Source organism: Tauraco erythrolophus, unplaced genomic scaffold (genome assembly GCF_009769465.1).
Source record: "Tauraco erythrolophus isolate bTauEry1 unplaced genomic scaffold, bTauEry1.pri scaffold_45_arrow_ctg1, whole genome shotgun sequence".
Lineage (NCBI taxonomy): Eukaryota > Metazoa > Chordata > Aves > Musophagiformes > Musophagidae > Tauraco > Tauraco erythrolophus.
The window spans coordinates 566944-583384 of NW_028238615.1; the positions used below are offsets into that span (position 1 = coordinate 566944).

Here is a 16441-nt window from a genome sequence, read left to right on the forward strand (position 1 = left end):
CAGAAGAGGCTAGATGGGTTTCTCGGTTGGGGTTAATAAAAATGGATAAACCACATCCAGCTCAGGAAGTCCCTGAGCTTCAAATTTTGGAAGCTGAAAAGCACGCAGGAGAAGTTCCATGGCGTGTTTCCTTTCTCTTATTCTTCCCTAAGGACGTGCTTTTGATGCCGGACATAGGACCTTTGATGTGACCCAGGGCACGGCTGTCCTCATGTGCCTGGGCTCTCCTCACTCAGGCTCCTGCAGTGACCGCCATGCCCTACTCGTGTCCCACCAACACCTCGCTGTGGGAGCTGCACCTGACGGGCATCCCGGGGCTGCAGCACCTGCACCGCTGGATCTCCATCCCCTTCTGCATCATGTACCTCATCACGCTGTCTGGGAACAGCATCCTCCTGTACCTGATAAAGGTTGATCCCAGCCTGCACCTGCCCATGTTCCTCTTCCTGTCCATGCTTGCTGTCATTGACCTGGTGATGTCCACCTCTATCACCCCCAAAATGCTGGGCATCTTCTGGTTTCGCTCCACTGCCATCAGCCTGGATGCTTGTCTTACCCAGATGTACTTTGTTCACGCTTTCTCCGCCATGGAGTCAGGGGTGCTGGTGGCCATGGCCTTTGACCGCTACGTGGCCATTTGCAATCCACTGCGGTACTTATCCATCCTGAGCAGCCCAGTTGTGGCTGCCATTGGCTTGGCCACCTTGCTGAGGGCTGTGGTTTTCATGAGCCCCCTCACCTTCCAGATCCGCCGCCTGTCCCTCCGCATCCCGGCGGTGGTGGACCACTCGTACTGCGAGCACATGGCCGTGCTCAACGTGGCCTGCGGGAACACTGCCTTCAGCAGCACCTACAGCCTCTCCGTCTCCACCTGCGTGGTCAGCTTCGACTGGCTGCTCATCACCCTCTCGTACGCGCTCATCCTCCGAGCTGTGCTCAGCCTCTCCTCCCCACGAGCCCACAGAAAGGCCTTCAGCACCTGCGGCTCACACCTCTGCGTCATGGCACTCTTCTACATCCCTGGGCTGCTCTCCATGTACATGGAGAGGTACCACCAGGAGCTTCCACCTCACATGCGGGTCCTGTTGGCTGATGTCTACCTCCTCATCCCACCAGCGTTCAACCCTCTGATCTACGGCATCAGGACGAAGCAGATTTGTGACGGAGCACGCAGGGTGATCTCCCGGAGGAGACCCATGGCAGGAGAGATTGGTCCTGGCCTTCAGGGCACAGGGCTGGACTTATGAAGACAAAGTCCATTCCCTAGAATGGCCAAAACCTCTGCTGGACCTTGGTGTGGCTCTCAGTGTATGTTCAGAGACACAGGTGCCGCAGGAGACGCTGGTGCCCACTGAATTCAGGTCAGTAAAAGCTTCAGATGACTGTTCTCCTGCCTGTCCCTAGCACAAGGCGGTGACATTGGCACAGCACCCCTGGCTGGTCCAGCTCCCTCAGATCTCCCAACATAAATACAATTGCAGCCACCACCTGACCTAGTTCTGGTAAAACAACCTGGTGCAGCTGAACCACAGAAAATAGCTGTTTCCTTAACATGTCACTTTACGTGCAGAGGAACCATGCCAAGAGATGTAAGAGTCATGGGATTGCAGGGCCATGGGATGACTGAGACAGCAAGGGACCTCGGAAGGTCTCTGGTCCAATCTCCTGCTCAAGGCAGAGTCACCTATAAGGTCAGACCAGGTTGCTGAGAACATCTGCTCCCTCTCGGTGAAGGTCTGTCAGCCCTGGAGAGCACGTGCCGCATACAGTCACCACCATCCTGGATGCACAAACACAGCACACACTTTACCTGTCCCTCACCAAAGTAAATCTCCTGAACCCCTCTCTGACCCTCCCCGGCCTCTGTTCCCCATCCCTACAGCGGGGCTGCACCAGAGCATCAATTCAGCGGCATCCAGCTGCCGTCTCCTTGATGACTTCTTCATGCTCTAACAGGTGAAGTCACCCCAGTGGAAGGGACAGTTGGTCCCTCTATGCAGGAGAAGTCCTGCAGAGGCCAGCACGGGCAGCCAAGGTGCCCTCCGGTCGCTGGGCATTGCTGCACCTCTGCCCTGTGCAGGGGCAAAGGGTTCTGCGTTGCTCCACCAGCCCTCTCCATGCACCATGGAGCTGCTTTTGGCTGGGATGAGTTAATCTCATTCGTAGCAGTTTGTGTGACGACATTCTGGATTTGTGATGAAAGCAGCTGTATTGGGTCTGGCCGAGAAGGAGTTAATTTTCCCCACAATGGCCCTCACAGTGCTGGTAGGTAGAAAGGAGTTGGTGACACATGGTGTTTTGGCTGCTGCTGAGCAGTGCTCCCACGGCATCAAGGTTGTCCATCCAACGCTCCGCTCCAACCCGGTGGCCAAGATCTTGGGAGGGGACACAGCCAGGCCGGCTGACAAAGGGATATTCCGTACCGTGTGACGTCTGCTCAGCGATGAAGGCTGAGAAAAAGGAGGAGGAGGTGGTGGAATTTATTATGACTTCTGTCTACCAGAGCAACCACTACGGATATTGAAGCCCAACTTCCCGGGAAGTGGCTGGACGTCGCCTGCTGATGGGAAATAGGGAATAAATCTTTTATTTTCCTTCACTTCCGCACGCAGCCTTTGCTTTTGCTGTATTAAACTGCCTTTATCTCCACCCACGAGTTGTTTGGGTTTTTTTTCCGTTTTCTACCCCTGCAACCTGCTGAGGAGGAAAGTGACGGAGCGGCTTGGTGGACACCTGGCACCCGGGCAAGGTCAGCCCACCGCAGCAGTGCTGGTAACACAGAGATGCCTTAGTTACTGCTGAGCAGTCCTTGCACAGCCTCAAGACCTTCTCTGCTCCTCACGTTATCCCACCAGCAAGCAGCCTTGGGGTGCACAGGGAGTTGGGAGGGGACACAGCTGGGACAGCTGACCAAAGGGATATCCCAGACCATATGACATCACACTCAGCAATGAAAACTGGGAGGGGGAGGTTCGCCATGACTGCCATTGCTCAGGGACCGGCTGGACATTGTTAGGTTGGTGGTAAGCAACTGTTTTTTTTGCATCACTTGTTTTTCTTGGTTTTGGTTTTCCTTGTTGTTGGTTCTGGTTTTGGTTTTGTTTTTTTCTTTTTTATTATTAAACTGTCTTTACCTCAACCCACGAGTTTTTGCACTTTCCTGATTGGGGCGGTGGGAAATGAGCAAGCAGCTGCGTGGTGCTCAGCTGCCTACCGGGGTCAAACTACGACAACCATGAATGCCATCCTGCAGGGATCTGCAGCAAGAACTTGTCTGTTGGTTTGTGTGATTAAAGGTTCACCTCCATAAACCTAAAGGAGCAGAGGAACACGGCAAGCGGGTGAATCCCAGTATCCCCCTCGGAGCCAGCAGACCCCCAGCCTGACTGCTCCCCAGGCTGTCCCAGGAGGATGCTCAGTCCATGGCCAGGTGTGAGACCTCCAAGTTGGTCAATGACAGAGGATCTCACTCCTGCTAAACTGGCATGGTGTCTACTGGGTGGGGGGACAATCAGTATGGGATGCCAGGAAGAGCACTTTGGGACTGTGCAGCACTCACTATGGGATGTTTAGGGGAGGAACCAAAGGCTGGGAATGGGAGGGATCAGGGCGGATTGAGTGCAAACGAGCATGGGAAAACAGAGGGATAAGGGGATGAAAGGGTCTAGTCACATATCAGCATGGTCTTGGTCAACACGCCGTCCATGCCCTGTGCCTGGTCAGCGCAGTCCACCCTGTCCAACGGGGGCTCCTGTCTCCATTTTAACACCGCCCCTGGGTAAGAGTCCCCTGATCCGTGTGCACGTGTGAGCACGGAGGGCTGAGCACCAGCTACTGGAGTGGGGACCACAGACCACAGGGGCCCGGGGTGTTGTCCCAAAACCTGGGGTTCGCCCACCCGCCGTGCAACACGCCAATCCACGCGCAGAGTGGAGGTTTTTATTTTCTTTTATTACATATATACGTACATGTGGGCGCCTGCTCCGAGACAACACACTGAAGTTCCAAATCAACAATTGCAACATTAACATATTTATTATTCTAATTATTATTATTCTAATACATACACATTGTTATTCTGTTAAATGATTGGTTAATATTTCTTTGCCCAGGACGCAAATCGGAACGCGCGCTCAGTTTCCTACTTCTGTTGCTCTCCTTTGAGTAGGTGGCATCATTTGGGCAGGTGGTCAACGGGTCGGTGGTCGCGATCTCCCCCTGACGGAATGACCTTTCCTTCACCTGGGCAGTTCCAGGTTGTTCTGTCTGCTTTGCTGACCACACGTGGTATTTATCACCCAGGGAGACTTTGTGTGTGTCTCAAACAAATCACACTGTTTGGTACAAACCAGGTTGCCAGGTGGTCTGATGTTCACTTTTGTGTTCTGGGTAAATCATTAACTTGTTCTAAAGGATGGGGCTTTACAGATGTGGATTTAACAGCACTGGTTATTAAGAAAATTTTTAACTATTTTGATTTCAGTGTAACAAGATTGCCAGAAACTGGAGAAACTGGGGCGCACACACGTGGGCTGGGTACGTACATCAGTGTGCGATCACCAGCAAACATCAAGCAGGACCAGCTAGCACGAAGGCTGAGATTTGGGAGCCAGGTGTCAGCGAGGCTGTGAGTCTGGATGCTGGAGAGACCAGAGGGTTTGATTGCTACTGGAGGGACCAGAGGGTCCGAGCTACACAACTGCAGGGACCATGGGGTCGGCTACTAGTGATGCCATGGGACACAGCCAGATACTGGAGAGTCGTTCGCCTGTGTGTATGTGCATGAGGCAACTGGGGACACCAGGTACCCCGGGCCAGTTACTGGGTAGACTGAGCACCTAAGCACAGCTACAAGAGGGATCCGCATTGTATATATGGATATCAATGTCCTCTAAAAGCCTTCATCCTAACCAGCCAGGGAGGTGAACAGGATCATAGAATCATAGAATAATAGAATCATAGAATCATAGAATGGTTTGGGTCAGAAGGGACCTTCAAGATCATCCAGTTCCAACCCCCCTGCCATGGGCAGGGACACCTTCCACTACACCAGGTTTCCCAAAGCCCCATCCAACCTGGCCTTGAACACTGCCAGGGATGGGGCATCCACAGCTTCTCTGGGCAGCCTGTGCCAGTGCCTCACCACCCTAGGTGTAAAAAATTTCTTCCTTATATCTAACCTAAATCTCCCCTCTTTCAGTTTAAATCCATTGCCCCGTGTCCTGTCACTACACACCCTTGTCCAAAGCCCTCTCCAGCTTTCCTGTAGCCCCTTTAGGCATTGGGAGGTGCTGAAAGATCACCCCGGAGCCTTCTCTTCTCCAGGCTGAACAGCCCCAACTCTCCCAGGCTGTCTCCAGAGCAGAGGTGCTCCAGCCCTCGCATCATCTTGGTGGCCTCCTCTGGCCCCGCTCCAGTAGCTCCATGTCCTTCTGCTGTTGGGGACTCCAGAGCTGAACACAGTATTCCAGGTGGGGTCTAGATGAGGCCATCGATGCTGTTTGTGTTTGCGTGTGTGTTTTCAGCCTGCGTTGACCTGTGTGGTTGACTGGTCTCTGCTTGCAAACAACCTGGGGCAGAGTCTGTGTTTGCACCCTGTGGTGCAGATCAGCAGCCAGGAATCTCCTGGGTGCAAGAGCAATAAACACGCTGACATGTATGACATGACAGCCCTCAAAGTGTGTGAGAAGTGGAGGGGACCTCCCTTGGAAGAAACTCTTGCTTTGGGTGTATGGAAACTTCCTGATCTGCCATTGAGACATATGAGGGTGCTGAGGCACTGGCACGGTTTGCCCAGAGAAGCTGTGGCTGCCCCATCCCTGGAAGTGTTCCAGGCCAGGTTGGATGGGGCTTTGGGCAACCTGGTGTAGTGGAGGATGTCCCTGCCCATGGCAGGGGGGTTGGAACTGGATGGTCTGTGAGGTCCCTTCCAACCCAAACCATTCTATGATTCTGTGACCTGCTGCGAGATCCCACCTCCCTGCATGGATTCATGCACAAACTCCTTTCAGGGAAACATAAAAGTTTGCTGTAGTGGTTCTGAGTGGAGAGAAGAATAGAAATCCAGAGTTTCCAAACCATCTTACTCTCTCTGGCAAAACCAAAGGGATTTTTCTAAGCTTCAGATGGACTTCTTCATTTACATTTTGTGCATTGGTCTCATGGGCACGGGGTAGACTCTGGAGACCATCATGCCCCGGAGGCACCAACGGCATGATGCTATGAAGGAGAGCTAATGAAAGAAGCTGACGCAGTCTTGAAAATCTCCAGCTCCTCACAGGACAGACAACCTGATCTCCGTGTCCTTCATCTGCTGTCCCTCAGGAGATTTTCAGAGGATGGGTTAACACCCAGCACTGCTGCACTCAGAGGTACGCAGACACTCGCTGCAGGTGACAGTCCTGCAGGTGAGACACATCCCTGTGCTCATCCTTTTTGGCAGACCGGGATCAGAAGCCTTTGCAAAGCTCTTCTGCGCTATGTTTTTCCACCTCCCAGGACAAGAAGCCCCTGTGATCAGGGTTCTTCAGTACTGCTGCAGTGCCGATCATAACATCGTGCCAGGCATGGGCTGTGGAAGAGAGTTTCTGGAAGCAAACATGCTCTTGCCTTGGATGCTGGCACTTGGGGATGCAGCTCTGGATGCAGACACACGTACGTGTCTGGAGGTAGGTGTCCACACAGGCTTGTGTGCATGAGCACTGAGTACAGCCAGTGGAGATCCAGCCCCTACGGTCAGTGGCTCCTGGAGAGCAACTCAGCTCACCCTAGGGCAGACCCCTATGTTTAGGGAGCCAGTTACTCTATAAGCTCCAGGCTCAAGCTCTCTGACTGCAGCAGGGTCTCAGACCCCCAGTCTCATTCCACTGCCCCTTACTCGGATGTCTACAGCCACTTGAGATGCCCCCAGGAACCCACGGCATCCATGTGGGAGAGGCAGACCATCACCCAGGGCTTGCAGGGACCTTCACCCTGCCAGGCATAAAGGAAGGAGAGGCCATGGGACACACCGGAGGGGTCTCAGATGGCTCCAGGCCCCTATGTTCAGGTGGATGAACCATGCCCTGAGTCTTTGCAGGGGCACGCTCACGCGGATACTGGGATCCGGTGTGCTACGCCGGGGCTCGCACCATCCCGGGGTGCACAGCTCCGTTCTGCGGCAGGGGCCGGTCCCAAGGGCTGGTCCGTGTCACCGGCGGTACGTGGGTCTGCTGGGGAGTGTGGGTCAGCAGGAGCAGCCCCGGGATAACCTCACCGCTCAAATCTGGAGCCACTCCTGACTCCTGCAGCTGCTGGTTACCAGGATGCAGAGGGTCAGGACAGCACAGTCATTAAAAAGGAATTTTCATCCTGTCTCAGCTTCTGAAATGTCCCGATTCGCAGACATTTAGGCCAGAAGGTGAGTGCTTCTGCCCCAGCCCGTCTTTTCAGCCAGCATCTCCTGCAGCAGCCCCAAACCTGGGCTAAGCCATAGTCCAAACGGAGGGTTCCAAGCCCACAAAAGCCTCCTCTCTATTTTGCTCTCTATTTTAGAACTTCAAGCGCGAGTTTCCTTAGTGTCTCCCAAAATCTTTATTTCTATTCTGAACTTGTCCAGCTTCTCCTTCTCACTGCTGCCACACCGAGCATGTCTGATGTTAAATTTTACCCTAAACAATCCTGCACACAGGTGGATTTTACTCCGTGCTGTCACTAGCACGAGCCACGAGCCACCCCGCAGATTGCTGCTTGCTAAAAAGCTTCTGATGGACAACTGTCCAGGCTGAGCACCATTTCTTCTGGCAGGCAGCGATCTGGTGTGGTCACCACTGCCTGGTCTTGGCAGCTGCGTGGGGAGAAGCAGCAGAAGCAGTAGAAAAGTCTTATAACAAGTGAATATGTAGATCCTGCCCACCGTACTCGGGCTCTTCTCATCTCTCCAGGATTGTCCTCTGGAATTTCTGTACTACCTTCAAGGTTGTCCCATCAGAATAAAACCTCAGAAATCAGTCTTGTCCTCTGACTACCACCTAGTTTTCCAGGCTTCTCTCACTGGTGAATGATAGAACGAAGACAGGGCAGCAAAAGGCATTCTCGTGATCACACTTAGTGTCCCAGAGCACTTTCTGAGACCACTTTTTACCTTACAAATTTGGGGGACCTTCCTACATCGAGCCCATGGCAGGGAAGCCAGGACTGCTCAGGCAGAAACCAAGGGAAGCTGGATGTTGACCTTTTTCTCTCCTCTTGCAGCTTATTTCAAGACACCAGCTGAGTGGTGCTGAGCAACCAACAAAGAAATAAGCCTTCCTACAAGTAACAAACAGTAAATTCCCTTGGTTATCCCTGGTGGCACAACTTTGAAGATGACTTCTTAATCCCTTATAGGAACTTTCAAGCCATGACAGCCCCGTTTATTCAACATTTCTGATCCATTCCCCTCTACCTGGTCATGTTATGCTGTAGCACTCCCATCTCACCCATGGTGATAACGATGTGGATTCCTGATTTGACTCCTGCACTGATGCAGAGTCCCCACCTTGTCCTCTTTAGTTCCGGACATCTCAGGGCTCAAAACCAGGCTCCTTTTTTTAAGCACAAAAGCAAGATTCTCCTGCATGGCTTCTGATCTCTTCAACTGCCGCAACAGCAGCTCCTCCTCTTTCATCCTTGTGGGTGTCCCCAGCCTGGAAGCTTTCCCCACGTGCCTGGGCATCCTTTTCTGCTCAGGCTATATCATCACCTTGGTAGGAAATGGTGTAGTTTGCTTGTCATTGGGCTGGACAACTCCCTGCGTGACCCCAACCATTGCTTCCTGGGCATGCTGGCCATCATCGAGTGGTGATGGCAACATCCATCGTCCCCAAGATGCTGAGCGTGTTCTGGCTGAACTCTGCGGAGATTGGTTACATGGCCTGCTTTGTTCAGATGTTCCTTGTTCACTCCACAACATCAGAAGAGTCGGGAGTGCTCCTGGCCATGGCTGTTGACCGCTACATTGCAATTTGTCACCCCCTCAGGTACCGAGCCATCCTGAATCGCCAAACAATTGCCCAAATAGGCCTGGCCATTGTGGTGAGAGCTTTTCATGGTCCCCTTGACAGGGATGGTGACAAACCTCCCCTGTTGCCGTTCCGTGTGGTTCCCCACTCGTACTGCGAGCACATGGCCGTGGCGAAGCTGGCGTGCGCGGACCCCAGACCCAGCAGGCTTTACAGCGTGGCTGGGTCCTCCCTTATCGTAGGGATGGACATGGCTTTCATTGCTGTGTCCTATGGGATGATCCTTAAAACCGCCCTGGGGAAGAAGTCATGCTGGAAGGCCTTCAGCACCTGCGGGTGTCACATCTGCGTGGTGCTGCTGTACTACATCCCCGGGATAGTCTCCATATACGCACAGCAGTTCGGCAGCGGCGTATCCGTGCAGGCGCGGGTTCTGCTGGCTGATCTCTACCTGACCTTCCCCACCATGCTGAACCCCATCGTTTACAGCATGAGGACCAAGCAGATCCGTCAGGCAGTGCTCAAAATGCTGTTTTCCAGGAAGGTTCATGACTGACACAGTAGTCAGTGGTTTTCCAGGTGTATGCATCTACACAAAGACAGCACCGATTTCATTCCCATCGAATGCACACGGTGAACAGGACTCATTGGCTTTAATGACCCCACGAGAGGGACCCCACTCTGTGGCAAGAGTTATTTGAGACTGAGATCATGAGCAATATCAGAGTCTTATTTCCTTTCCTTCTTTCCAGGGAAGAATCTGTAAGGTTGCTGGAAGAACCTTTCCAGGGAAGAACCTCTAAGGTTGCTGGAAGAACCTTTCCAGGGAAACCTTCGAGTTTTGAGTTGTTCCCGATGCCATGAACATGCCTTTGATAATATAAAGCAACATTTCAGGGCTCCAGGTGTATTTGTGTCAATACCTAGATTCTACCCCAATGGGGAAATTTCTTCTATGTTGTCTTTCTAGTCCCTGCAGGTGCTGTAGCCCCAGAGGCTGTTCTCTCTGGGCCTCTCTTGCACAAAAGGCTGACCTTCACTGAGCACAGACCAGCACGGACCACATCACCATCACTGGGTGATGATGGAACCTGAGCATCTTCAAAACTGAGCACTTCAAAGCATTCTGTTCATCTGACAGGTCACACCAGCTGGGTGAGGAAAACGAAGGAGGGAGAAGCACGATGGTGTTTATCACCGTATCTGGGTGTCCACACCTTGCAGCGGTGGGAATGCACACTGAATCTGCTTGGGGATACTTACCAGTCCTGTGTCTGCTTGCTGTAATGGCCACAACTACCTGAACAGCTACATCTAGCATGTCTTGGAGGCTTGAAAGACAGCAGGTCTGAGTGTCCTGAGCCAGCCAGCTCTTGCTGCTGGTAGAGCAGCTGCATCCCAGGCTTTTCTGAGCCCTCTCTGAGCCAGCCAGCTATGTCCAACCAGGACTCATAGGCTCTGTGTTGGCGGTTGCGCACCCAACCACGCTGAGACTTCCCAGAGTGCAAGAGCCCTCCTGTTCTGGAAAAGCGGGATCCAGCTGGCAACAACCCAGACAGGTCAGGTCCCCCAGCAATGACAGGTTTTATCTGCAAACTGCAGGCACAAGGAGCCGTTTTGAGGCTCTACAGCTTAGCACCAGCAGATGGAAAGTCCAGCTCTGACATGGATAAGGAGATACTCCACAGGAGTTATTTTGAACTGGTACTGGAGGCTCGCTTGGGAGAGGTGCACTTAGAGTGAACAGGAGATACATGTCAACAGCAACAATCCAAAGTACCACCATCAACAACTCACATCTCCAACATCTCCAAACCTTGCATTTCTTTAGTATCAAGAGATTCAGCAGGTTCAAAAGTTCAAGCCACTCACAAGGGCTCCTGCTCCTCAGAAATTGAGGTTGCTTTGATGACAGAGGGATGCTCGGCACCCGCTCTGCTGGGATGCCTCCTCCTGGGGTCCGGCTGGAGTCTTCTGAGACTCAGTAACGTCTAAAGTCCAAAGAGTCAATGTTTTGGGACAAAAACGGCAGGCCGGTGAGCGTTTGCCCAGGTGTTTCGCCAGAGTTATGTGACAGCTCCTGTTAGGATGCTTAAGATATAGCAATCATTAAGGCTGGAAAGGACCTCCAAAATCATCAAGTCCAACCGCAAACCCAATACCACCATGCCCACTAACCATGTCCTGAAGTGCTACATCCCCACGTGTTTCGAACGCTTTCCAGGCACAGTGACTCCATCACTTCCTTGGGCAACCTGTTCCAATGTTTGACCACTCTTTCAGTAAAGAAATTTTTCCTAATATCTAATCTAAACCTCCCCTGGCACAACTTGAGGCCATTCCTCTCGTCCTATCGCTAGCTACCTGGGAGAAGAGACCAGCACCGACCTCAACTTGAGTGATGAAACAGAATTCAGCAGAGGTGAATGGCTGTGTCTCAGAGGTGCTCATGGCCTTCTGCCGGGTGGGGGAGTTTCATCCAAAGAGAGGAGCCACAACCCTACTTGGGTCTGAGGGTGGAGGGAGGAGCAGAGGGATGGAGTTGGGGAACTGTCTCCATTCACACAAGGATTCAGAAGAAAAGCATACAGAGCTTGGCACGTTTCCTCCGACAGCAAAGGAATGGGACACCCTCATCGTCCTCAGACACATTGAGGGCACAGGTCCACATGGCCACCATCGTCTCCCTTGCAGTCATGGCAATGAAAGCAGCAGGTGCAGCACAATTCCTCTGACCTATTTCAGGTATCAGCTTTAGGTTGGGATAAATACTGCCCTAAAACCACTTTTTGTCTCCATGGAGATGAAGGCAATCTGGAGGACTAGCTCCAGCCATAGACTGACACCATGTCCACATGTTCAGATGAATCCCAGCCAAAATGTCCTGTTCAGTCCCCACTTCCACATTCATTTAAAAATTGAACTCAGTTGAAACGCATCCAATTTCCAAACTGGTTTGAATGTGTCATTCCCCACATCACAAACATTTCATCCTGTCTTTGCGGGGTTTTTCTGGCTTTCTGCTCCGCTCTTCCCTGACATCTTGAAAAAAAAAAACAGTCAACAGAATGTTTCTGCTATCCTGATTTTGCACATTTTAGCCTTATGCTGCCCGGGGCTTGAGGAGGGGGTGGTCTGGTGGGGGCAATGGCCCTTCGCACTGAGAGCCAGGAGAAACTTCCAGCTACTTGTTCAGCAGAGCCAGAAAGGAAACGGCGCTTGTGTCGCTGCGGGTAGGAGCACAAAGAAGGTCTTTCATTCTGCTGGAGACAACCTGCGCAGCCTATTCCCATCCGGCTTGGCCATCATCTCCTGGCACCTGCCACTTGAAAGGGAATTAGATGAGAGAGAAATCACCTGGACCATCCAGCCCCTACGCTGGGGTTATTGCAGAAGGTGTCTGGAGAGAACTTGTGCTCTTGGGAATCTCCATCCAGGAGGAGACTCCCGTCGGCATTGCCTGGAGTGGACTTAGGCACAGACCTTGGCTCTGCCCTCGCGTGCAGGAGATGTTTCTTTCTCAGCGTGAAGGTCCCCGAGGGTGGCCACCGGCCGCAAGGGAGAGTGAGGTGGGTGGCTGCACGGCAGGACCGGCACGAGCCAGGGCACGCAGGCTGCTCCGGGTGCCGAAGGACGGGAGGCTGGTGGGACATCGGCGTCTGGGCTGCGGGCATTCACAACGCGAATCCGTTAGGAAAAAAAAGGTAATTGCTGGAAAAAAAAATTTTAAAGTAGTTTTTCAAAACTTTTAAAGTTTCTTATCAAACGAAACTGCAGACCCAAGGCTGCAGAATTCTGATATTTTAAGTATTTTTTAGGTAAAAATAGGACCTGAGTCTAAAAAGTAAACAAATAAATACCAAACCCTCTAACCAAAACCAGAAATTGTTTGCTGAAAAAGAGTTGGCGTGTTTCTGTTTGTATAAATCAATCAGTAATTAGCTAAATACACATTTTCTGTAAAACAAACTAACCTTTCAGCCACAGATAATGTTCTTAACCCCTTGCGTACGACAGCGGGTATCTGAACAGAAAGCCACGGGCACGTAGCTGGGGGGTTCTCGCTGTCGGGCAGAACTTGGTGAGATAGTTGGGATTATGTCGTGCGTGGTGCAGCTCGCTGGGGACCAGGTGGAGAGGTGAAGGAGGCAGGTAGCCCGTTGGCCCAGGGTCCTGACCCAGCTCAGGGACAAAGCATCATTTTGGGGAGGTATCCTGCATCCGTGGTGCAATTTGTGGAGGCAGAGTGAGCACCCCAGGGGCACACACCAGGGGCTACACGCTTGTTGGCCAGGGCACGGTCTGGAGTTGCAGCTTTGCCTTCAACATGAACATGTGTCCTAAACACAGTGCTAGCAGCCGGGGCCAGGCAGAGTCCACCTTTACCATAGAATCATGGAATGGTTTGGGTTGGAAGGGACCTTCAACATCATCCAGTTCCAACCCCCCTGCCATGGGCAGGAACACCTTCCACTACACCAGGTTGCCCAAAGCCCCATCCAACCTGGCCTGGAACACTGCCAGGGATGGGGCAGCCACAGCTTCTCTGGGCAACCTGTGCCAGTGCCTCAGCACCCTCAGAGGGAAGAATTCTTCCTTAGATCCCATCGAAATCTCCCCTCTTTCAGTTCAAAGCCATCACCCCGTGTCCTGTCACTCCACGCCCTTGTCCAAAGCCCCTCTCCAGCTTTCCTGTAGTTGTGCCCCATCCTGAAATAACCTTATTTTATCTCCATAGCAACGCATGCACAACGCTGCAGTGGGCAATCCCCCGCTGCCAGCGAGGTGTCTGTGCTGAGAAGGAAAGGGCTGCAGGGGCTGAGGTGGGGAGAGCTCAGTCTGGAAGATGTGACAAAGCAGATAAAAAATATGTCACGGGGAGCACAGGGGCCACTCCTTCAATCAAAGGGTTCTGCATCCAGCACTAATTAGCTGGGAGGAGTAAAGAGGAGTTAAACCACAGGAAAAAGATGTTGGTGGTCTCTCTAGGAGCCAGTGTGCCCCTCTGCATGGAGAAGAGAGGTCTAAGCCTACCTGAGAGAAAGACAGTCAGAGAATCTTATTTTTTTTAATGTAATTTAATTGGTTGGTAGCCGAGAAGGATGTTAAACAGCTTCTGCTAAGAACAGAAAATGAATGCAGCAGCAGATCTGGGTAATTTGCACAAGGTAAAAGCATCTCTGAGTTGGCCAAGGAGGTCTTTGGTCTGTTCTGCCGAACTTTTACGGGTCCTACCACGCTGCAGTGACTGCAGATGCTTCCTCGGGCCATTAGCTGAGCGAGAAAGTAGGATGATGTGATTAGCTGCAGATTGCTGAGGCCTGACGTCAATGCCCAGCAGAATGCCCAAGAAGTTATCAGGAGATTGGGCCAATAAAGAATTAAAGGATTGGAATCAAATTAAATTATGGCAATCAACATGGCTTTGCAGGAAACAGCTCTTGTCAAACAAACCTGATTTCATTTTCTGATGAGATAGCAAGTTTAGTTCATCAATGTGTGCGTGTCTGAGTCCAGCACACAGCGTTATCTGAAAGAAATGTGCCTCCACCACGCTGCTTCCAGGTGAAGAGCCGACACCGTGTCATATCTGGGAAGCATCAGTAACGTCGACGAAGAACTGGATGATTAAGAGACCCCAAAATGAAGCTGTCAGACCCATCATCACAAAAAGCTCGTGTTTCTGCAGGGATGCCACAGTGCCCGGCTCTAGACTAGAAGTTATTCTGTACAACTTTCATCAGCGTTGTCCCAAAATCAGCACAAATTGTGACTCAAACGCTGGGGAACGGCACGTCATGCAGAGCAGCCCAGAAGAGGTCGGCAGACTTGGTGGTTCCAAGGAGCTGCCTGTGATAAGCTGAAAACCAGGCTAAGGAGAGTCGGGCAGGTCTTCAGAGTGGAGCACTGTATCCTGGAGAACAGAGGCTCTGGAAAGCAGCTGACATCACGCTGAGAGGGCACCCAAAGGGCCAGCACAGTTTTGGATGCATAAGAGGGAAATGGAAGAGGTTATATTTTTTTCAAAAAAAGATCTTGAAATCTTGGGGATGTGCAAAAAATTCCCCTCAGTAAGACAGAGAGTGGAACAGGTGAGTGGAGAAGAGAAACCTGCAAAATGCTCTGGGTCTTTAGTTTGTCAAGAATAACTCCCTGGTCATGGGAAGTACCTACCTTCATGCTATGAAGGTGCTCTGCCATGGAGGGCTCTCCGGCCAAGCACAGGGAGAGGAGGATGCTGTGCCTGGAGCGGACAGGTAATGCCAAATGGGAAGAAAAGCACATGGTTATAACCATGGGGACAAGTAGCACCTGAGGCAGAAAGCAAAGGGTGGTGGTTCTCCACCTCTGGATGCCCACAGGCCTGCACTGATTTCTCCCAGGAAAGCATGCTTTAGCAAATCCCACGTCACTGGGCTCCAGAGAGGGGAAAACCGGGTGTAACTGCACTGGTTTTGACAGGACAGCATTCTGCATAGTTTGGCCTTCAGTCTCACGGATGGATGAGGGTGGAGGAGGGGCAGCACCATTTTAATTGTACCCTCCTCGACTGCGGCAGCAGCTGGAGGCTGTCAATGATGCTTGTGTCATAGAATCACAGGAGGGTTTGGGTTGGAAGGGACCTCACAGACCATCCAGTTCCAACCCCCCTGCCATGGGCAGGGACACCTTCCACTACACCAGGTTGCCCAAAGCCTCATCCAACCTGGCCTGGAACACTGCCAGGGATGGGGCAGCCACAACTTCTCTGGGCAACCAAGTCCTCTTAGTGCCAGGCAACAGTTTGAAGCATCATTTTTCTGGCTGCAGTTTCTCTCGGCCCAGTTTCACCACGGACATGGTATATAGGTGCAGCTTCTGCATAACCCAAAGCAGCAACAGGGTGGGACTTGTGTGACCTGGACCCATACGCCCAGTCCTCCGTCTGAGCAGGGCACAGGGAGGGAGGACTTGTCCTTGCAAGTCCTTGCAAGTCCTTAAGCCCTGCCACTGCACGGCTCATGGAGGGCTGGGCAAGGGCCAAAGAGCCTGGCATCATTATGCCCCACTTCTGCCCACTCACTGATAGTGGCAACAGTGGCTGGAAGCCACAACAGGGGCAGGACACCGTGGTGCCAGCCTTTAGATAGACACAACTATGGCAAAGCAAGAAGTAAACCAGAGGGGCTGGGAGGAGAAGCAGAAGGGAAGGTGGCCCCATGCGAGCAGTAGGACAGCCAGGACTCTCCAGTGATGTGTCCCCTGGAAAGTGCTGGCCACAGCACCAGTTTAAAAGCCTGACTGTAGGTAACAGGTTCTGAAAGTTTTTCCCGAATAAATGCAACAGAATTGTGTGATGCTTGAGATCTGCGGGGTGCACAGTTTTATGGTCAAACTGGCGGCAGCAAAATCCAAGCTTTCTGTCACTGTTACAGGGAACTAAAGTCGGGAAGACAGACGTGCCTTGGCCCACCTGTGCC

At 52.2% G+C, this 16441-nt stretch overlaps 1 protein-coding gene and 1 pseudogene across 1 annotated transcript; both read left to right on the plus strand.

Moving 5' to 3' along the window:
• Positions 1–254: 254 nt before the first annotated feature.
• Positions 255–1267, plus strand: LOC147525989 (olfactory receptor 52K2-like; annotated as a pseudogene).
• A 7330-nt stretch (positions 1268–8597) lies between these two features.
• LOC147525990 (olfactory receptor 52I2-like) lies at positions 8598–9537 on the plus strand. The gene is given in 3 exon segments (XM_086630650.1): positions 8598–8739; positions 8742–8816; positions 8819–9537. Coding segments are annotated over 3 exon segments (936 nt in total).
• The last annotated feature ends 6904 nt before the right edge of the window (positions 9538–16441 follow it).